Source organism: Anguilla anguilla, chromosome 17 (assembly GCF_013347855.1).
Source record: "Anguilla anguilla isolate fAngAng1 chromosome 17, fAngAng1.pri, whole genome shotgun sequence".
In the NCBI taxonomy this organism is placed as follows: Eukaryota; Metazoa; Chordata; class Actinopteri; order Anguilliformes; family Anguillidae; genus Anguilla; species Anguilla anguilla.
In genome coordinates, this window is record NC_049217.1 from 26,802,427 (window position 1) to 26,826,375 (window position 23,949).

Consider the following 23,949-nt stretch of genomic DNA (forward strand, 5'->3'; position numbering starts at 1 on the left):
CGTCATTGTTTATAAATACACCAGCCTGAGTGGAAGTTCAATGAATCCATTTTATGGACATTATTTGGTTAATAAAGACTAGGAGTGGGATCAACCACAATGCGCCTACACGTACTTTCCTGCATTTCCTGCAAGTTGCCATTTGAGTCTGTGACCTGATGCAACCTCTGGAATGAACAGTATGCAACGGGTGTGTGCGCGCGTGTGTGTGTGTGTAATCATCAAGAACTGGAATAGCTTTCCTTCCAATTGCTTGAGCATATGGCAATACTGCTCAATCCCATCTATCTTGTTACCCTGGTATATGATTTCTGTCAGTTTTTTTTTTTTTTCTTCTGTTTTTGGCAGAAAGGCTCCCGTAACCAGGACACGGCGTTAACAGGAGACTCTCGAGGAGCGATCTGTGCACTCGTCATCAGAGCGACGATCTCAGCGCTGAGGAAGCCGCTCCGGAGAAGGAGAAAAGGAGTCACCGCCTGGCCGTTTTTTTGAAGACGTAGTCAGTGCCGCTCTGCTGCGTGTACCGCTGTAAAATTCAGCCCCCCGGCTCAGAACTGGCTGGTCGACATTGTCGTGTATGACTCGGAGGTTTTGTCCCGCGAGCCTTTCCACAGGACGAATTTCCGGTGGTGCAGGGCGATCTCGGGGACCGGGATGAGCTGCAGCAGCTCGGAAAGCTTCTTCTTGAAAGCGGACGTCCTGGCCGTGAAGAGGAAGAAGATCTGCAGGCCCTTCAGCAACGACAGCAAGGGGGGAGTTACATTACAATACAATACATTACAATACATTACACTACATTACATTACATTACAATACAATACATTACACTACAATACATTACAATACATTACACTACACTACACTACACTACATTACATTACAATACAATACATTACATTACACTACAATACAATACATTACACTACAATACAATACATTACAATACATTACACTACACTACAATACAGGCATTTAGCAGACGCTCTTATCCAGAACGACTAATTTTTTTAAATTTTTTTTTTTTTTTTACTTACACAACTTTTTTACATTTACATTGCATCCATTTATACAGCTGGATATGTACTGAAGCAGTGTCCTACCCAGGAATTAAATCTATGATCTTTTGGTTACAAGCCCAGTTCCTTACCCACGATGCTACACTACTTTTACAATGCAAATGTCACCCTGGTGTCATCAGCCACAGCAGTGGAAAGATTGCCGCTCCATGGAATTATGAATCGTATCTCTGTTCTAATAAACCGCGTCACATTCTAGAAAGGGGATATTATTCTGAGAAAGAGCGATCCATACGCGCACGTTCCATAAAGTGGCAGAGTCGTTTCACAAAAGAAACGCCATTTCTTGAGTCAGGGAGCTACTGTACATACCTGGGTGGTGGTTAAAACGCAGAAGATGATGCCGACGACGTTGTTGCTGCTCGCGGTGTCGATCAGCAGCAGATACCCCAGGACCCAGGAGAGCCCCAATACTACACTCAGAGAAAGGCTGCTCAGTACCTTCTTCACAGGAGAATTTATCCTTGTGCTGGAGAAATGTAAGACATACATAAACGCACCTTCATATGTACATCCCACGGTTGTTACAGTATTACATTTCATTGATTTAGCAGACGCTTTTATCCAAAACGACGTTATATCGTGGTCGTTGAGGTAACTACACGACACAGGTTCGATAAGGACACGACACAGGTTCGATAAGGACACGACACAGGTTCGATAAGGACACAAGACAGGTTCGGCATTATACAGTATATAATCAGCCTACTGGCCCCATGCGTATATTAGCACAAGTCTTTAAGAACCCCCCCCCCCCTCTGTGAACATCGCTCGCCAATACCCTCAACCTCCCCCCTCTGCCCAACACTCTTCCTGAGCACCGTTTATTTCTCGGACAATGGTCACCTTCGCAGCGTTGGGTTTGTCCTGCAGGTCTCCACTGTGAAGTACACGTAAATCACACAGTTATAAAGCAGCATCAGAGCGACGGGAAGCAGGAACCCCCACAGCATGGGCTTCCTCAAGTCCAGCCTCTTCTCTTTGTCCAGGGCAGCCAGCCAGCAGCTGAAAACAGCCATTCGTATGCAAATATTATTTTTTTTATAGCAGTTTACCTTAATGCTAGCTTTTGTGCATGAAGTGTTGACATTGGGCACTGAGGTCAACTGCTGGACAAATGAAATCTATGTACTGTACATTAGGTATGCTGCAAAACCAACGATAGTCACTAGCAGCACTCACGATTAAATTTAATCAGCGTTATCAAAATGAATATAAGAGTTGAAGCATCTTCTAACAGCTGATTTACACTGATTAATCCAAACCAGTTCATGTTAAGATGTTTCATTCATTTTTTAAATCTTGACATTTGAAACCGTTGATTTGCCTGTAGGTTAATTTTAACCCATTGATGAGTAGGGGTTTTTTTGGAATATTTTTTCAACATTCTAATTCAGTATTCTAGAATTCAATAGCTTTCAGTTACTTAAGAACACTTCCATCACATATTTGTGATTTTACACCTTAAAGGGATAAATAAGGTATTCCAAAATTGATATGCAACATTGACATTGCAGTGTGCAATGTGCATACTATATAACTGCATTTTGGTCAGTAGGAGAGATGCATTTGCATTTGCAAATTTGAAATTTGAATTGCAGCATGGCAAAAACAGCTCCCTCCACAACATTTTGAGTTATCTGGTAATACCAGGGACTGGAAATGTTTGGGGATTATTTGACAACATGAAAAAATGGACACAGCCCTATCAACTTAAAAAAAATATATATAATATTTATTTTTTATTTTCAATGAGAGTAACTTATTTAGCACTATCCAAACAATTTTTACTGAAAATTATGTTTTAACTGTGCATTTGCAAACGTAATTCGTTCGGTGTGTGAATGTGTGAATGTGGACTGCACTGACCACACTGTACACCGCTGTGTAATATGTGTGTATGACGGTGCTCACAATTCCTCCTGCCGATAGTTCAGTGGGTGCTGTGGTGTGTATGTGGCTCCCAGTGTTACAGCTACAACTGCTGCAGGGAAACCTGGGGAAGAGTCCACACACACACACACTCTCTCTCAAACGAATCGTCCAAAAACAAAAAAAGAAAGGGCAGCGTCCCTGAGATGGATCGTACCCACCCGAAAATTATACATCAATAGATACAGCAGTTGTACACTCTGAAATACACAAATATATGCTAATTGCTATGGCTACCAATTATTCAAGGCAGTTTGACATTGCTATAGACGGTTTCAACGGTAACAACATAAACAAACGTTACTGCGCATGTGCGTTGTTCTGGCCCTAACTTGACTTCCGGCAGACTTCCGCAAACAATCAAGAACAACAGAGTCCCTCTAGACTATTTCTGATAACAAGCAAAGTAAATAACAAGTAAATTACGTTAGCTAGCTAGTTAAAACTATGTCTAGCCCGTATTATTTGGGGTTACCAGTCGAAGAAAAGAACCGTTACTTGGCCAAACTGAAATGCGATAATGTTACATTACCAGAAAATCAAGTGACAGATAACTGTTCACAGTATTGCACCTTGCTGAGCATCATACATGCCTTACATAATCCATAACTGTTCTAGGTTACATGCACATTCATTCCTGTATAAAAAGTGCACTCTTTCTATGATATTGCTTAAAAACGATGATTAGAAGCACAAACTGGGGCTAGTGGGCAGCATGTGTAGCCAATGCAATTACTGTAGGTTATTTATTTGTATAGCATGTATTGATGGGAAAACATCGTGGGTCTTATAGTTTGGGTCATCTTGCTAGGTTACCACAACAAAAATGATCAGGCAATGTAACGCTGTCAAGTCATTGGAAACAGGTATCATAACGTTAGTAAAAAACGTAGCTAAAGCGTATGAACTACTAGCATTGAGCTAACGTTACTGTGCATAATTTATAAAATGTTAGCTACGTTTAGCTAGCTAGCTAGTTGGCTAGCTAACTAGAATGAATTAATTAAGCTACAATCAATTTAGTTAGCTAATTCATAACTATTTCAGGCGTGTTACTGGTCAGCTTAGTTATCGCTTATTATGAGTTTGTTACCTGAAACAAAGTGCTAGAGTGAGAGCACCTATTCGACCACCTTCGTTCGACAGACAGGAAAGCGTAAACTGATTCGCAACTATATATGAAATAGGCGAAATATCGGTAACAACCTGTACCTAGTTATATAGGAAAAATATCCTTGTTATCCTCCTGTGGTTATTTTTTCAGTACTTTCACGTTTTTTTGTGTGCCAGCAAATAAGTCAGACGTGGTCCAGCGCTAGCATTTGGTTGCTAAGGGGACGTGTATCGACCACCCCATATAAATGAATGGAACTTGACATAAATTTGCTAGTATCCTGTCTTGCATATTGGAGGTTAATATGAGAAAGGGTGGTCTCTCATCAGCACGTCTAGGAATCCGTACATATTCACTGTTGTAACCTAAGTCGCAGGACGCAAAATAGCCGTTAGGAAAGCAGTTTGAAATTATGAAGAAAAGTCTGCGCCATTGACTTTAATGGGTCGCGATGACATAATTCATTGTCTTAAGTTGATATAGTAAATAAGGCTGTATTAGTATTACTAAATGTGTATGTATGAAGTTGATTTTTTAAAATACAGTTTATTATGTGTATTTTTACAGGACTTACATTTTAATAGGTAACGATGTCCAGTTATTTCTCAAAAATACGAAGTAACAACGGGCAAGCACCAGCTGTGATAATCGCAGGGATTCATCAATTCGTTTCACAATTTCCTAGTGAGGTTACAAAGTTAAATTATGTATTTTTACTAATTTTCGAAATATAGTTTGTTCCTGAGGTCAGGTTGCACCCCACAGCACAACAACCTGAGCCCAACATCAGTCTGTTCATCAGTTTAACTTTCACTCCATTTGTAATCGGTGCCATATTAGCCAGTAAACACAAACCCAATAATAAACAAACACAGACCGGAAGTTAACTTAGGGCCAAGCGCATAACCTTGGCAACGCGCGTGCCACTGATGAAACCGTCTATAGCCACCCTGTGGGTTTTTGCTCTGACCCTAACGAAAGCGCATCTCATTCAACAGCCAATCAGCAGAATCAGGAGCGTCAAATTAAGGGGCTGACATGAAAACCCGCAGGACGGCAGGTCGCCAGGCAAAAAAAGGATCGGCCAGAATTGCTCTGAATGAAGGGACGATGAGGGTGACATACCCCAGCCAGCCACCAGGGCGGCGATGGTGAAAGGGCGGTCGTTCTGCGCGAGGGGGCGGAGGACCAGGAGGAATATCTGCGTGGCGTAGAGCGTGTTCCAGGCGAAGGTGGCCAGCAGGAAGTAGTGGAGCAGCGCCGCGACGGCGGTGCAGACGCCAGAGTCGCGCTCCTCGTGCTCGTCCGAGGGGAGGGCCACGTTGGCCTCTTTTGCCCCCGGCGGGGAATTTGGCGGGTGGTTGTTGATCCCAAGCAGGAAAAGGAGGTAGAAGACCAGCAGGGAGAAACAGATGCTCACCAAGAGCAGCGTGACGTTGGCCTTACGTGACCTCCTGAGGACAGCGACAACACAGCCGCCATCAGCCACTCTCAGTCAACCCATCAGTCTCTCAGTCAATCCATCAGCCACTCTCAGGCAACCCATCAGTCTCTCAGTCAATCCATCAGCTACTCTCAGTCAACCCATCAGCCACTCTCAGTCAACCCATCAGTCTCTCAGTCAATCCATCAGCTACTCTCAGTCAACCCATCAGCCACTCTCAGTCAACCCATCAGTCTCTCAGTCAATCCATCAGCCACTCTCAGGCAACCCATCAGTCTCTCAGTCAATCCATCAGCTACTCTCAGTCAACCCATCAGCCACTCTCAGTCAACCCATCAGTCTCTCAGTCAATCCATCAGCCACTCTCAGTCAACCCATCAGCCTCTCTCACCCAATCCATCAGCTACTCTCAGTCAATCCATCAGCTACTCTCAGTCAACCCATCAGCTACTCTCAGCCAATCCATCAGCCACTCTCAGTCAACCCATCAGCTACTCTCAGCCAATCCATCAGCCACTCTCAGTCAATCAATCAGCTACTCTCAGCCAATCCATCAGCCACTCTCAGCCAATCCATCAGCTACTCTCAGTCAATCCATCAGTCTCAGTCAGTCCATCAGCTACTCTCAGTCAATCCATCAGCAACTCACAGGCAATCCATCAGCAACTCACAGGCAATCCATCAGCAACTCACAGGCAATCCATCAATCTCTCAGCCAATCCATCAACCTCTCAGTCAATCCATCAGCTACTCTCAGTCAATCCATCAGTCTCAGTCAGTCCATCAGCTACTCTCAGTCAATCCATCAGTCTCTCAGTCAGTCCATCAGCTACTCTTAGTCAATCCATCAGTCTCAGTCAATCCATCAGCAACTCACAGGCAATCCATCAGCTTCTCTCAGCCAATCCATCAGCTAGTCTCAGTCAATCCATCAGTCTCTCAGTCAATCCATCAATCTCTCAGCCAATCAGTAGTCTGGACGAACGCATGTACTTTCTGGGGCAAAAAGGAGGAGCCTCTGCTTCCCCCCCCCCCCCCCCCCCCCCGACACTCCCTCTGTTCCGTGTGTGCTGCAAATCTAAGTCCCAACTGAAACACACCAGCGAAACGGACAAAGCTATCAAGCTATCGAGCTAACCCAAATTATCTGCTAAAAATAGAATTATGGACAAATTCAAAGAAGATAATTATGTTATATCATAGACTTGCCAAATACATGGCGTGACTTCGTTGAAAGCGATGTACTCGCTTGCTTGCCTACAGGATTTGCCAAAAGTTAAATTTTTCAAGCGTGGCCTACGGTATGCAGTCTGCTATCAAATAAATACCCAGAAAAATAGCCAGAAGAAGCAATGGTTTTGATTGTTTGCCCGTTACAATCGATACAATCATTTTCCCCAAATAGTGGCGAACTGATGCGGTAATGTTTTCCGGTGCACGTTTCAGACCATGCCTGGCCAAAACACTCTGATCGGTTGGGAAAACACAACTATCCCGGGAAGGTTGCCTCCTTCGTTTATGCCTAGAACGTCAAGGCATCGGCCAGGCTCTGTTGAACGAAGTGAAAAAAGAGACTGGCTCGCGAGGCCAGCCAATCAGCTACTCTCAGCCAGTCCATCAGCTACTCTCAGCCAGTCCATCAGCTACTGTTCACAAGTTGCAAGCCCTTGTGTAACATTGACCGTAACTCAAAGAATAACCCCTTCTGTACTGTTATAATCAGTATGTACTAATTGGGTACTACTTACCTGGTGAGGATCTGGAATATTATCGTGACGCTGGCCCCAGCGACAGACAGTGAGCATCCCAGAATGCTGATCCAGTTCAAGGCTTCAGTGTAGGCATAATTATTCCTGAAGGACTGCGGAGAAAACATTAATGAAAGCAGCAACTCCTGCCCAGGCAGTGCAGCACATCTATAGACATATGTGTAACAAACAACCTAACAAACAGCCAATAGATCATTATTGTGCCTTACAGCATATTTTATGTACACTACATTTCCAAAAGTATGTGGAGACTCCATCTAATTAGTGGGGTTGGTTATACTCATTGCTAGCAGGTACATAAAATCAAGCATACAGCCATGCAATCTCCATTGACAAACATTGGCAGTGCAACAAGTACATATGGGAGAGAAGTTCATCTATCCATATACTTTTGGAAATCTAGTGCACACGGCTCAGCATACAGTACATGACATTAACAAGTTAGTTATGTCTCCGCATTGGCAAAAGTGACGCTTGATTTAAGATTGATGCATGTGACCCCAGAGTAGGAGAGCAGGTAACGAAACAAACAGAGGAGGTGCAGTGAGGAAGGACGCCCGCTCACCATCAGCACGGCGAAGTTGGTGGTGTGGTCGCAGACGCAGCCCAGGCTGGTGTTGGAGCTGCCGTTTTTCCTGCATCCCGCGGTGCTCCAGTCGCTCACGGCGTAGTCCCAGAACACGCAGGCGAAGTCGTGGAGCACGGCGCCGGTCGCATTCTGTAATGCGTTCACGTTTCACACACATAATCATTGACAATATTAGAGGCCGGCCTTAGCAGCCCGATTAACTATTAAAGATCTGTCTAACTGTTCACTGTTACTTAAATGGCACACTGTTTTTTTGTAAATTCTTGTCTTATCTTTGTCTCAAGCCCCTTTCACACAGCTAATACTGCATCTGAGCCGCCTCTGATGCGGTAACAGGTTCCCTTCCCCACAGAATTTGTAATGCGGTGTTCGAGCCGTCTTTGCCTTTCACACACAGTGGAACTCAACTCTCGTGAATGAATTGTTTACGTTCCGTTACCATAGTAACACACTTAATGTAGGCCCAAAGCTATAATGTTACTTGTTATTTATTTTCGTTGCAATCTGCTTGTAATTTCCGGCAAAACAATCAAACAAACAAACAAACATGTTACATCTTGAAGTGCAAGTGGTCGCATTTTGTACGTTATTAGTTTTCGCGTTCTCAATGCATTTACACTGTGGGTCCAGGTACTTCCTCTGCATGCCATTTTTTTCGGTTGAGAGATAGGTGCGCGTGAACGCAGGTCTGTAACGTAAATCGAACGCCGCCCAGAAAGCAGTCGTCGATGCTGCTTTCCGTTCCCACAGGAGAAATGCGGCAGTAATCGAGGCGCCTCGAAAACACCGGGAGAGGCGTTTTCGAAGCGGTGTTTTAAAAGCCGTCGCAACATGTTCACACAGACGTAAGTGCGGTATCGAAGCCGCCTGGAAAACTCCTTTTTCCTTCTGTGTGAAAGGGGTATTAGTTAGCTACCTTGTCGGTAGCTACAGAAAGACGGCGAGGTGTATGCAGTGGTACGTGAGCAGGGAACGGCGGAGGGATGTCTTACTGTGGGCCTGAAGCGCAGTTCTACGAGACCAAGCCTCCCTCCATTGGTCAAGGAGGCAGAGATGACCCGCCTGGTGGTGCCCAGGGGGGCCTTAAACTTCACAGACTGGAAGAGCAGGTCATTCTGATAGAGCACAAAACCTACCGATTCACCCGCCCGAGATGCACCTGAGAGAGAGAGAGAGAGAAAGAGAAAGGCAGAGAGAGAGAGAGAGAGGCAAAGAGAGAGAAAGAGAAAGGCAAAGAGAGAGAGAGAGAGAGAGAGAGAGAGAGAGAAAGACAAAGAGAGAGAGAGAAAGAGAAAGAGAAAGACAAAGAGAGAGAGAGATAAGGGTGCCCCAGTACCACACAACCCTGGACAAACAAGTCCTGCCCTGCCAGTATCCACCCCCCACCCCCCTTTCATTTCACACCCTAAAAGCAAATACCCAATGATAAATCTGCAATAGACTGCTTCGCCATTAACAGAACACTATCTCCTAGGCGGGACACTGTGGTATGGATATGAGCGCCTCTACAGGGGGGCTGGGGAGGGGCAGGTGCTGAGAGGTTAGGGTTAGGGTGAGGCTGGGGAGGGGCAGGTGCTGAGAGGTTAGGGTTAGGGTGAGGCCTGCTCACACCCACCTGGATGAAGCTGGATGAGGATCTGCACACTTAAAGCAGACGTGTTGTCGTTGCTGAGCTGGGAGGTGCTGGTGTTGAGGTGAATTCTGTCGGCCACAAACTGGTCAGACAATCCTGGGAGAAACAGAACACAAGGCCTGTGGATATTCTGAGCCTTTTCCCGTGGCTGTGTACAACGATGGCCACCACAACAGCACGATAAGCTAATCTTCACCAGTCTGCGCTAAAAACTCCACACCGCGAGAGGCTCCCAGCCCTCCTACAGACTGCACCACCAGGTTGGGCTGCACCAGCAGGGATTCGCCTTCCTTATGCTGCAAGGAGAAGCTCGCCAGTTCAGATGTCAGACTGAAAAACACATGCAGAGAGACACACACACACACACACACACACACACACACACACACAGACACACACAGACACACGCACACACACATACATACACACACACACAGACAGACACACACTCACACATACACACACCACAGACACACACACACACAAACATACACACACACACGCACACACACACACACACACACACAGACACACACACACAGACACACACAGACACACACACACACACACGCACACACACACACACACACACACACAGACACACACACAGACACACACACACACACACACAGAGACAGACACACACACACACAGACACACACACACAGACACACACACAGAGACACAGCCACAGACACACACACACATACACAGACACACACACAGACAGACACACACACAGACACACACAGACACACAGACAGACACACAGACACACACACACACACAGACAGACACACAGACAGAGACACAGCCACAGACACACACAGACACAGACATAGACACACACAGACACACACACACACACAGACAGACACACACACACACAGACACACACACAGACAGACACAGACACAGACAGAGACACACACCACAGACATACACACACACACACACGCACGCACGCACGCACACACACACACAGACACACAGACAGACACACACAGACACACACACGCACACATAGACACACAGACACACAGACAAAGACACACACACACACACAGCGATAAGAACAAGGAGACTCAGAGCTTTCAGCATCATATTAAGTATGTGACTTCACTAAATAATTTTCTATTATTATTTTCACTTTCATGGATCTGAGGGCACTTTACTGTGTGTGTATGCGCGTGGGTGTGTGTGCATGCGTGCGAGTGTGCATGCGTGTGTGTGTGCTTGTATCTGGAGGTGTGTGTGTGTGCATGTGTGTGTGTGTGTGTGAGTGCGTGTGTGCATGTATCTGCAGGTGTGTGTGAGTGTATGTGTGTGTGTGTGTGTGAGTACGTGTGTGCATGTATCTGTAGGTGTGCGTGTGTGCTTGTATCTGGAGGTGTGTGTGTGAGTGTGTGTGTGTGCGTGTATCTGTAGGTATGTGTGAGTGTATGTGTGTGTGTGTGTGTGTGTGTGTGTGAGTGCGCGTGTGCATGTATCTGTAGGTGTGCGTGTGTGCGTGGGTGTGTGTGTGGCTGTGTCTGCCTGGCATGGCTGTGCTGTTTTACCTGTTTGTGGCACTGCTGCTCACGGTGCCCACGTCAGGGATGTTGGCGCTCAGCAGCTGGCTAACGGTGGCTACCGCGGCAACCGCAACTTCCTTCAGAGAGCAAACATTCAGTTTTACAGCCCAGCAAGCCCTCCGTTTCCTCAGGAAGAAACATCCCCTGCGTGGACTTCACCCATAGCCTTATCACTAGGGAGACCGAGCGAACTGCAGGGTTCATCACTGAGTCTACGGAGCACCCATAATGCAACTGTTCAGGATTGCTTAAGCCAAACATTCAGTATGTGTACTGTATGTGTAGAGGTCGTAGGCAACTCATTATAATTTTTTAGACCATTAAGACTATCCAGCTTTCTTCACGGTTACAGTGACTTTTCATACATCATACACTGGGAAATATATGCTTAGCCTACTGCAAGCAGGATAGAATGGAATGTTGCAGCTGCATTGTATAGTTGCCGCAGCAACGGCAAGCATTAGGCTGTCAGAGTTGTCACAGCTGCGCTAAGAAAGTTTTCTCTGTTGGTCGTAGACTGACAAATAAACTTCCCCTTCATCCTTCAAGAGGGCGCACATCACCCCACTGCTGAAGAAGCCCACACTAGACCACTCCGTCATCCAGAACTACCAGCCGGTATCTCTCCTTCCTTTTCTATCCAAAACGCTTGAACGAGCTGCATCTAACCAACTCTCTGCTTTCTTTTCTCAGAATAACCTGCTCGACCCCCACCAGTCCGGCTTCAGGTCTAGTCACTCGACAGAGACTGCACTCCTCTCTGTCAGTGAGACACTTCATGCTGCATGAGCAGCCTCCCTCTCCCTCTGTCCTGATTCTGCTAGATCTCTCAGCTGCTTTCGACATTGTGGAGCACTCCATCCTCCTGTCCTCTCTAGGAGCAACAGGGATCTGCGGCAAAGCCCTTGACTGGATAGAGTCTTATCTCTACGATCGCTCCTTCCAGGTTGCCTGGGCTGGTGGAGTATCGCCACCTTGCCCCCTTGCCACAGGAGTTCCCCAGGGCTCAGTCCTCGGTCCCCTTCTCTTCTCCTTATACACCAGATCCCTTGGCCCTGTAATCTCTGCCCATGGCTCGTCTTATTATTGCCAAGCTGATGACACACAACTCTTTCTCTCCTTCTCCCCATCGGACACACAAGTCCCTGCCTGCATCTCCGCCTGCCTGAGGGACATCCAGAGCTGGATGGACAATCACCACCTGAAGCTTTTGGCTCCACGATGGTGGAATGACCTTCCCGTGGAAGTCAGAACAGCTGAGGCCCTGACCACCTTCAAATGACGACACCTTCAAAAAGACTCATCTCTTTAGGCTGCACCTCTCCCCATCCCTCCCTACCTTCCTGTAGTCTCTGATTGACTATGTAATCTTGTTGTAGCTAGGTAAGCTGTTTATCTTAGTTTACTTAGTTATTGCACTTGTGACTACTCAACTATTACTTGTTTTATTTGCATAGACTGCTTTGTTGCTGTTTTTGTTGTGTTAATCAGATTAACCTACAGCAGGGGTGGCCAGCCCAGGTCCTGGAGAGCCGCAGAGTCTGCTGGCTTTTGTTTTTACTCGGCACTTAATTGATCAATTAAAACAGTTGATTACACAGTTAACTCACCTCACCTGGTTTATTTTGTCTAAGTGGTTGTTGTATTCAAGGTGAAAACAAAAACCCGCAGACCCTGCGGCTCCCCAGGACCGGGGTTGGCCACCCATGACCTACAGGGTCCAAGTTAAACTACGTGGTCATTCCCTGCACTTGGAACTGTACTTCCCTCTTGGGTTTTCAACACACTTGTTCCTGGTTTTGGTTATACACTTTGTTGTACGTCACTCTGGATAAGAGCGTCTGCCAAATGCCTGTAATGTAATGAGTGCACTACATATGTTTAGAAGGGGACTGGGAGGTTAGGGGTTACCTCAGCAGTATGGGTTATGAGACTAACTTGGCAGTGTGTGTTTGTGAGTGTGTGTGTGTGTGGGGGGGTATTGTGGGGTAGTTTTGGAGGAGTAGAAATGGGAGGTGGTTTGGCAGGGAGAGGGCAAGGTTAGAGCAGGGAGCTGGATATGGGGTACCTCGGTAGGGGTGGAGTTCAGGAGTTGAGTGACAATCTTAGCCGCAGTGGTGATGTTGTCAGGTGTAAGCCGTGTGGGTTGAGAGGTCAGCATCAGCACGTTGGTAGAGACGCTCACGGAATTCCCAGTGATCTATTCCGACAGACAGAACGGCAGTGGGAATCTGCAATTTTAATAAATCCACTTTCCCTGCTGTAGTACATACATCTTTTAGGAAAGGTCTTGAGATCAAAATTAATATTTGTATACTTTTGTCTGTTACTAACTGCTGTACGTCGCATGGAAGAAAACTGAAAAACCTGATCCAGCAGGAATGTTTAGCCAAACATCCTTATTTGACAGTTTCTTATCGGTCATGGTGTTGCAGACCGCACAGCTTCTAGTGACTCACAGAAAAAAGTGAGGGACCATTTCAGTGTGTAAAACCCCAGTGCTTTTCATACAATTCTGACCACACCTCACAGCAAGAAAGGCAACAGGCTACCCTGGGCTTGTCCATAACTACATAACTACTGATGACAATGGCTCAAGACTGTATTAATATTTCATCTACACTGATCAAATGAACATTCACCCCTTATCTTTTAGTAGGTTAATACTCCTTTTAAAAATCATCATCATCCTCAACATAAACCAGTAAAAAAGACATATTAAAATAATAAAGAGTGGTACTGCTAGTTGTGGTGGTGTTAGGACATCTTACTTTACTTTATTCAGTTTATCTCTGTGATACCTGATGATTTTATTGCTATCAGTACATTGATGGAATGTTCGGTAGACCTAAACTGTTGAATAACTCAAAATTTTCTCCAACTGAACCTAGACAGAGATTAATTGGATCAAAATGACAAAGAAAGAAGTTAGCTGAAAACCTAGGTCCTCTTGCCTTAAACATCAAGCAATTTGGGCAGTAAGTTCATGGAATGAAAGGTGTAATACAAATAAAGATTATTGTTGTTGTTGTTGTTGTTGTTGTTAATAATAATAATAATAATAATAATAATAATAATAATAATAATATTTAGGAAAGAGTTTTAACACTTAAGGGAAAGAAGGCACACCACTCTAGCTCCTTGCTTAGTAAGAAGTAAGGTCTATGGTCCTGCCTGCCACTACTGGATCAGATACATATACCTGGGGCGGGGGGGTGGGGGGGGGGGGTTGAGCACCTGAACTCACATTCTTTTGGAGGTCATTCAGGGTCAGGTTACAGTTCAGCTTCCGTACTGGACCAAAACCCGGTGAGCCGCTCTTGTTCAAACATTGCACTGACGCCAGGGGAAAACCCACTGAGGGCCAAGCAAAAGCCAATCAGCAATCAGCAAAACCAATCATGTGACATTAAACAGCCCTGCAATTCCAGCTCATAAATCATGAAACAGAGGGAACAGGCAAACAGAGGGAACAAAAAAAAAAATGATACTGAAATAATTTTGCAGCAAACACTTGACGAAGGGTCAAACTCTAAATCTGTGAGAAATACGAACAATCCATCCCATAAGTCTCGGAGATGCACGACCCTGGTCATGTCTGAGTCGGCCTTCACCTGGCAGCCCACCAGCACCTTCAATGAGGTCCTAAACCACTCTGGGATATGGTGAAGATCAGAGACTAGCTGATCTATAATGGACCAGCATCAACACTACACTGCTCTGCCGCACATTGGTGGTAACCAGACCGGGGTCAAATACATATTTGCTTTGGCTTCAAATACTTTTCTAGACATTACTGATCTTGTCTTGTGTATTGGAACCTATGACATACTCTCAAAAAGTTCAAAGCCACGCCTTCTGGTCATACTGACAGGCTCAGTTGCACCAGGCAAGATCAACACGGCACAGAAAAGTATCTGAAGCCAAAACAAATACGTATTTGACCCAGGTCTGGAGGCAACATTGCTTTATGGTAACCCTTCTCTGTTCTTTCCTTCCCTCTGCCGTGTTCTTGAGCAGCAGACCAATAAAAAGACACAGTTTTTAAATATGACATTACCATTGGCTGTTCTCATACAGTGCTCACGCGAGTAGCTAAACCGTCCAATGACAGTCTTGTTGAAAGTGAAACCATCGACATCGGTTCCATTGCAGAAATTTGCTTTGAGAAAACAAGAAAATGCATATTAACATTTTAGCAAAATTCAGAAATTAAACATTGTAAGGTACAGTTATCCTCTTATTGTTGGTCTTTTCCTCCACCCTTTATATGTAATTCTCCATGTCTGTATGTTATGTTTCTTTGCGTATGTGTGTGTGTGTGTGTGTGTGTGCATGCGTACGTGTGTATATCCAAATGAGTATGTGTGAGCATGCATGCAAACACGTGTGTGCACATATGTGCACATGCATGTATGCGGGTCAGTGTAAGCACATGCACACGTGTGTTCAAAGGCGTGTTCATAATTGAGTCTGTGAGCATGACGGTATGCATGTACGTGTGCGTGATAACTGAGTGTGAGTGCATGCATGTACGTGTGCATGATAATTGAGTGTGAGGGCATGCATGTACGTGTGCATGAGGGCATGCAAGTACGCATGCGAGGTAATTGAGCGTGAGGGCATGCATGTACGCATGCGTGCAATGAGATGTGAGCTCACGTATTTGGCAGAACTTCCCAGTCCATTCGTCCGGACAGAGGCACACTCCATTCACGTTCTGCCCATGGATACAGACCAGGGGGGGGCGCGTTGAAGGAAAGGAAGGGGAAGCTGGTGATGCAGGGGGGGCAGGCGTGCTGGGGTTACCTGGGATGAGGGTGGAGTTCGGCTTGTGTTTGGTTGTCGTGGTCTGTTTTACAGTTGTGCTTGTGCCTGCAGGGTTACTGTGGGTTAAACTGCCTGGTTGTGTGGTGGTCAGTGTACCTGGTTTAGTGGTGGGTCGGGTAGTTGGGACAGTGGTGGCTTGGTTAGTTGGGATAGGGGTGGTTTGGTTAGTTGGGATAGGGGTGGTTTGGTTAGTTGGGACAGTGGTGGCTTGGTTAGTTGGGATAGGGGTGGTTAGGTTAGTTGGGATAGGGGCGGTTTGGTTAGTTGGGACAGTGGTGGTTTGGTTAGTTGGGATAGGGGTGGTTAGGTTAGTTGGGACAGTGGTGGCTTGGTTAGTTGGGACAGTGGTGGCTTGGTTAGTTGGGATAGGGGTGTTTAGGTTAGTTGGGATAGGGCTGGTTAGGTTAGTTGGGATAGATGTGGTTTGACTAGTTGGGACAGTGGTGGTTTGGTTAGTTGGGACAGTGGTGGTTTGGTTAGTTGGGACAGTGGTGGTTAGGTTAGTTGGGATAGTGGTGGTTTGGTTAGTTGGGACAGTGGTGGTTTGGTTAGTTGGGACAGTGGTGGCTTGGTTAGTTGGGATAGGGATGGTTTGGTTAGTTGGGACAGTGGTGTCTCGGATAGTTGGGACAGTGGTGGCTTGGTTAGTTGGGACAGTGGTGTCTTGGTTAGTTGGGACAGTGGTGGTTTGGTTAGTTGGGACAGTGGTGGTTTGGTTAGTTGGGATAGTGGTGGTTTGGTTAGTTGGGACAGTGGTGGTTTGGTTAGTTGGGACAGTGGTGGCTTGGTTAGTTGGGATAGGGATGGTTTGGTTAGTTGGGACAGTGGTGTCTTGGATAGTTGGGACAGTGGTGGCTTGGTTAGTTGGGATAGGGGTGGTTAGGTTAGTTGGGACAGTGGTGGTTTGGTTAGTTGTGACAGTGGTGGTTTGGTTAGTTGGGATAGGGGTGGTTAGGTTAGTTGGGATAGGGGCGGTTTGGTTAGTTGGGACAGTGGTGGTTTGGTTAGTTGGGATAGGGGTGGTTAGGTTAGTTGGGACAGTGGTGGCTTGGTTAGTTGGGACAGTGGTGGCTTGGTTAGTTGGGATAGGGGTGTTTAGGTTAGTTGGGATAGGGCTGGTTAGGTTAGTTGGGATAGATGTGGTTTGACTAGTTGGGACAGTGGTGGTTTGGTTAGTTGGGACAGTGGTGGTTTGGTTAGTTGGGACAGTGGTGGTTTGGTTAGTTGGGATAGTGGTGGTTTGGTTAGTTGGGACAGTGGTGGTTTGGTTAGTTGGGACAGTGGTGGCTTGGTTAGTTGGGATAGGGATGGTTTGGTTAGTTGGGACAGTGGTGTCTCGGATAGTTGGGACAGTGGTGGTTTGGTTAGTTGGGACAGTGGTGGTTTGGTTAGTTGGGATAGTGGTGGTTTGGTTAGTTGGGACAGTGGTGGTTTGGTTAGTTGGGACAGTGGTGGCTTGGTTAGTTGGGATAGGGATGGTTTGGTTAGTTGGGACAGTGGTGTCTTGGATAGTTGGGACAGTGGTGGCTTGGTTAGTTGGGATAGGGGTGGTTAGGTTAGTTGGGACAGTGGTGATTTGGTTAGTTGGGACAGTGGTGGTTTGGTTAGTTGTGACAGTGGTGGTTTGGTTAGTTGGGATAGGGATGGTTAGGGTAGTTGTGACAGTGGTGGTTTGGGTACTTGGGGTAGGGGTGGTTAAAATAGTTGTGATGGCAAAGGTTGTGTGGTCAGGGGTAGGGGTGGTTAGGTTAGTTGTGATAGCATTGGTTGAATGATCTGGGGTAGGGGTGATTGTAAGATCTGGAGTAGGGGTGGTTAAAATACTTGTGATGGCAAAGGTTGTGTGATCTGGGGTAGAGGTGGTTAGGGTAGATGTGATAGCATTGGTTGAATGATCAGGGGTAGGGGTGATTGTAAGATCTGGAGTAGGGGTGGTTAAAATACTTGTGATGGCAAAGGTTGTGTGATCTGGGATAGGGGTGGTTAGGGTAGTTGTGATAGAAGTGGCTGTATGATCTGGGGTAGGGGTGATTGTAAGATCTGGGGTAGGGGTGGTTAAAATACTTGCGATGGCAAAGGTTGTGCAATCTGGGGTAGAGGTGGTTAGGGTAGTTGTGATAGCATTGGTTGAATGATCAGGGGTAGGGGTGATTGTAAGATCTGGAGTAGGGGTGGTTAAAATACTTGTGATGGCAAAGGTTGTGTGATCTGGGATAGGGGTGGTTAGGGTAGTTGTGATAGAAGTGGCTGTATGATCTGGGGTAGGGGTGATTGTAAGATCTGGGGTAGGGGTGGTTAAAATACTTGCGATGGCAAAGGTTGTGTGATCTGGGGTAGAGGTGGTTAGGGTAGTTGTGATAGCATTGGTTGAATGATCAGGGGTAGGGGTGGTTAGGGTAGTTGTGATTGTAGTGGTTGTGTGATCTGAAACTGAAACTGTGGAAACAACAAGAAAAAAAGCGATACAGTGGTAAAGAGAGAACAGTACGCACATGCCACTGACAGGAAATTCTGAACGCAAGCACACCGGGAAATCAGATTTCACAAAGACGGCTCCACAGACTCTTACGTAGAGGCATTAACATAGGCCCTTACACACATATGACCTCATAGAGGCCCTTACACACATATGACCTTACTGAACCCGTGTTCAGCAGTTGTCTACGATCATGAAAATGCACTTTTGTACGTCGCTTTGGATAAAAGCGTCTGCCAAATGAATGTAATGCAATGTAATGACCTCATAGAAGCCCTTACACACATATAACCTCATAGAGGCCTTAACACACATATGACCTCATAGAGGCCTTAACACACACATGACCTCATAGAGGCCCTTACACACACATGACCTCATAGAGGCCTTAACACACACATGACCTCATAGAGGCCCTTAGACACATATGACCTCATAGAAGCCCTTACACACATATGACCTCATAGAGGCCTTAACACACATATGACCTCATAGAGGCCTTAACACACACATGACCTCATAGAGGCCTTTACACGTGATCTTAGATGCCCTTACACACATATGACCTTTTTTAGCCATGTTACTCAAATCACGGTCCCTGAAGTCCAAGAACTGCTGGTTTTCCACCCTCCCTTCACCTGGGAGTCAGGTGTGAATACAGTCTGGCCAATCACAAGCACTGATTGTTCAGATTTTGAGTATCCATGTTACTGCACGCAGGGTACGGATGGTGTCAAATACGAATACCATATTCGGCAACATTCGAAAAATGCGTTTTCTACGAATGTTTTCTCCACCCGAACTTGGCCACTACTCTTTGGATTGGGGTCTTATTTTTCCACCTCTTTGATGCAATTTTCTTAGAAGTCAGCACCAAGTTTCAGACACACACACACACACACACACACACCTGCAGAGAGACAGTGAGTGAGAGTTTCCCTTGACACTAGATAGGCCATAGCGACGCCATCAGGCTTTGCGGACTTCAAAAATAAAATTACCCCAACGCCGTAAACGCAATATCCTCCTCCTTCCGCAACTTTCCTAAATGTTTGGGCTAATAAAATAACTGCGTTTTTAAAATTTGACCAGAGAACAGACGTTTTTTTTTCGTTCCTCCAATAAAGCAGTCCAATAAAGCAGTCCGACACGCAGTCCTTTAATTCGGCGACGCTGAAAGACAGACCGCTTCGCCGCCGGTCCCGCACCCTTTAACGCCGGGTTTGACCGGTTTTCCTGGCACAGAGCCGTCGCTCGCGAGCGCCCTACAGGAAGGGGCCAGCGAACTGCGAGAACATCAGCAGGACGTTTCAGCATTTGACACAGCTGATCACCTCATCCTTCTGGATAGACTTGAAAATCTTGTAGGCCTCCGTGGACAGGCACTCTCCTGGTTCAGATCATACCTATCAGACCGATATCAATTTTTTGTGCATTTTAATAATGATTCCTCTTATCAATCCAGGGTTAGATATGGAGTACCACAAGGATCTGTGCTTGGGCCTTTGCTCCTCTCTCTTTATATGCTGCCCCTGGGACAAGTTATTCACAAACATGGCATTAATTTCCACTGCTATGCAGATAACACCCAGTTGTATCTATCAGTTTAGCCTGATGAAGTTGTCCAGCTGTCAAAGATCAAAGCCTGTCTTATAGACATAAAGGAATAGATGACCCAAAATTCTCTCTTGCTAAACTCCAATAAGACCGAGATAATGGTAGCGGGGCCCAAGTTCCTGAGATGCAAACTATCTGACTATATGCTTAACATTGATGGAATCTCCATTACTTCAAGTGCTGTAATCAAAGATCTTGGTGTTACCTTTGATTGAGATCTTGCATTTGATATACATATTAAAAACATCTCTAGGCTTGCTTTTCATCACTTGAGAAATATCTCTAAAATTTGGAAAATACTGTCCTTACATGATGCAGAAAAGCTAGTTTATGCTTTTGTTACTTAAAGATTAGATTACTGCAATGCTCTTTTGTCTGGATGTGCAAATTCCTCTCTGAAAGGGCTCCAGCTAATTCAAAATGCAACAGCTCGTATTCTCACTAGAACAAGGAGATTCGAGCACATCAGCCCAGTGTTAGCATCGCTTCACTGGTTGCCAGTTAAATTCCAAATAGACTATAGGATACTACTTCTTACCTTTAAAGCCTTACATGGGCTTGCCCCTTTGTACTTAAATGATTTACTTCTTCCTTATATTCCCTCACGAATGCTCCATTCGCAGGGTGCAGGCCTCCTTGTTATTCTTAGAATAGCTAAAAGTACCATAGGTGGTAGAGCCTTCTCCTATCGTGCTCCCCTCCTGTGGAACAAGTTGCCTGCCCATGTTCGGGGCGCAGACACTATCACATCATTTAAAGCTAGGCTCGAAACTTATCTTTTTAGTCTCTCCTATATTTGAGGGGCAGGAGTGGGTGGCGGGCATAGCTATAGAGTCTCTGGTGGACTGAGCGGTTCGTGCTGTCACTGGATCATCATTGGTAGTGCTGTGTTAAGCTGAACCGGTCATGGTCCGGTGATGACTGTCTCAAGCCTGCCCTCATGGCTGCGTTGGCCCCTGCCTCTGTTTCCCTTAGCTATGCTGCCATAGCCTTATTCTGCCGGGGTTTTCCTTATCGCACGCAGGCACCTCTGTCTCTTCTACTCTAATCTTGCTAATCTACCATTTGAACCCCCTAACAATAATTTTTTTTTTTTCGTCTTCCGGAGCTCCAGCCCTAGACCAGCTAGACCAGCTGGGCACCCCCGCCTCCTGCCACTGTTGATTCAGCTGTAGCACCAAGACTGTCCCCCTGTCTGACCCTGCCACCCATTGGTGCTCCTGCCCATCTCTCTACGTGACCAGAGTCGTCTTTGCTTGGACTTAATTAATATGGATTGGCAGTTTATGTATTATAATTTATCTTTATTTTCATGTAAGCCATTTCCATAACAAACCGGTGCCTGCTCGCAGCAGATGGGTTCCCCCTCTGAGTCCGGTTCTGCTCAAGGTTTCTTCCTGTTATCAGTCAGGGAGTTTTTCCTTGCCACTGTCGCCCTAGGCTTACCCTTTGGGGGGCCGGTTCTCTGTAAAGCTCCTTTGTTAAAAGCAGCTATACAAATAAAAGCACTTTGTAATATACTGATGAGAACAGACCATTCAGCCCATGTAAGCTCCTCTATAGCCTGGGTAGAAGAGGAGCTTACATGGGCTGAATGGTCTGTTCTCATCAGTATATTACAAACACATACAAACACATTATCATACTATTATAGTCCATGACATGTACTTAAAAAAAAAAAGAAAATAAGCTTGCATTTCTGGATTGTCATTTTCTTTTTTTAAAATGCCAGAAATTAAGGAGTCCTTGACTCATTACATTACAGGCATTTAGCAGACGCTCTTATCCAGAGCGACTTACATAACTTTTACATAACATTTTTACATTGTATCCATTTATACAGCTGGATATACACTGAAGCAATTTCGGTTAAGTACCTTGCTCAAGGGTACAACAGCAGTGTCCTACCCGGGAATCGAACCTACAACCTTTCGGTTACAAGCCCAGTTCCTTACCCACTGAGTTACACTCCGTCCTGACTCCCTCTCCATTCTCATTACAGTCCGCCCGGCTCAGCTTTGACCTCCACACATTTAGATCAAACACTGCTCTGCGTCAGTTATCCAGAATGTTCCGCAGAAAAGAACGTTCAGAAAAACAGTTTTTTGTGTGTGTGTGTGTGTGTGTGTGTAAACCAGTGGCTTGCTTACCTTCTCTGAGGAGCAAAGCTAGGAAAAGCAGCCCGGTATCCATTTTGGGAAGAGCCGTTATGAACACACTTCACAGCTGGCCCTTCTATCAAGGGTCAATGAGGGGGAATAATACAGCCTGGTTAACATTTCACGACTACATATAAACAAATATCACTTCCTCGTATTCCCCACGCAGGTCCCTGGCACAAGCACCGCCCCCCGCAATCTACAGCTTACTCCTCATCCCGAGGAACACCACAAACTCCTCCCAAAAAAAAAAAAAAAAACACGACATTTTTTTGTTCTTTAATTGGTGTACAATTAAAAGCAGATTGACGCAGTTTTGATTGAAGACGGGGATTAGTTACTCAGATGGTCTGTCAGTGTTGCTGAAAGCCTTCTCAGACCCCCACAGTGAAGTCAGGGTCTCCAAGCATCCACTTCGCCTCGTCAGATTGAGAGGGATATACACAATATTCTCTCCCTTTTTAAGGCTACCCTTTCCTCCAAAAGTGTCCCACGCTTTAAATATTAATGGCATCTTAACCGTGCATTGGGCTAAATGCCAATTGTTTCAGCTTATTTTACACTCGTGATATAATTCATAATGGTGAGTGCCTGGTGTAAGTGGACAGGTCGCTGGGAAAGACCAGTGTTGTAAAGGTGAGTGTGATGATTGGTAGAGAGCTGTGGAAAGCTGTGAATGTTTTATAACCCGGTTAATCAGTGGGGATTGTGTTGGTGAAGTCCCTCAATTTTCCCTTGAGGGTCTGCAGAGTGCAGGAACAGGTAATAAGGAAGTGCTTCGTTATTTAAGAGCAAACAGGGAAGAATGCCAAGAGCTGCCTAATCTTATCAACGTGAATAAACTATTCAGATACCTGCACATCCATTAGCTGTACTTTCATATATTTGTCATAAAAGGCAGGTGTACTTCAAAGGTGATGTTAATTACTGTAGCCCTCTAGAGTAATTTAATATGACCATTAAAAAAAACAGTAGTGATTAGTCTGTTGTAAAAACAGAAATACAAAATATGCAAAAATACAAATTTCCCCTTTCACTATCCCAACACTAGAACACAAATGCATATTAACACACCTGTGCAGTAACACATTACTTTTACATTAGAGCGGGGCAGCCCAACCCTTTTCCTGGAGATCTACTGTCCTGTAGGTTTTCATTTCAACCCTAATTCTGACACACACTCCGTGCGAATTAGCAGCTCAACAAGATCTCTAGTTGTTGAATGAGGCGTGCTTTCTTAGGGTTGTAGGGCAAACTTACAGGACGGTAGATCTCTAGCTGTTGAACGAGGTGTGCCTTGTTAGGGTTTGAGTGAAAACCTGCAGGACAGTAGATCTCTAGCTGTTGAATGAGGTGTGCTTGGTTGGGGTTGGAGTGTTAACCTACAGGACAGCAGATCTCCAAGGAACAGGAGTTCATTACAGCTTCCTAAGGTGTCCTTTGAGAAGATTCAGTCATCACAAAGCCACGCTTAATTTGGCTCCAGTCCGCAGGAGCCTCCACCAAGCCGACATGACCGGGCTACAACCCTTTGTCAAAACGGAACACTCCCCTCCAGAGAGCTGAGAACCAACACAACGAACGGCCAACACAACAGCCGTGGGCTAGCGGCGCCCTGAGGCACTGCAGCTATCGGACGCCCCCGGAAAATACGGGGCATGCATGGCTGTGCCAGGGTCTCAGTGGGGGGGGTTTAAGCACAACCCCCCACCCCCCCCCCCCCCCCCCCCCCCCCC

General features: G+C 45.8%; 2 protein-coding genes across 2 annotated transcripts; both read right to left on the minus strand.

Annotated features, from left to right (window-relative positions):
* Positions 1-318: 318 nt before the first annotated feature.
* LOC118217164 (adhesion G-protein coupled receptor G7-like) lies at positions 319-14,553 on the minus strand. The gene is made up of 13 exons (XM_035398986.1): positions 14,379-14,553; positions 13,200-13,331; positions 11,117-11,208; positions 9,754-9,887; positions 9,540-9,653; positions 8,917-9,083; positions 7,901-8,053; positions 7,315-7,427; positions 5,248-5,576; positions 2,991-3,072; positions 1,923-2,081; positions 1,389-1,545; positions 319-731 (listed from the first exon to the last, which is right to left on the minus strand). The coding sequence occupies exons 2-13, from the start codon at positions 13,290-13,292 to the stop codon at positions 549-551; spliced, it is 1,776 nt and encodes a 591-aa protein (XP_035254877.1). The 5' UTR covers positions 13,293-13,331; positions 14,379-14,553; the 3' UTR covers positions 319-548.
* Positions 14,554-15,091: 538 nt separating this feature from the next.
* LOC118216424 (mucin-5AC-like) lies at positions 15,092-22,320 on the minus strand. The gene is made up of 3 exons (XM_035397567.1): positions 22,205-22,320; positions 15,794-18,397; positions 15,092-15,293 (listed from the first exon to the last, which is right to left on the minus strand). Exons 1-3 carry the CDS (start codon positions 22,245-22,247, stop codon positions 15,100-15,102), a joined length of 2,841 nt encoding a protein of 946 aa, XP_035253458.1. The 5' UTR covers positions 22,248-22,320; the 3' UTR covers positions 15,092-15,099.
* Positions 22,321-23,949: the final 1,629 nt, after the last annotated feature.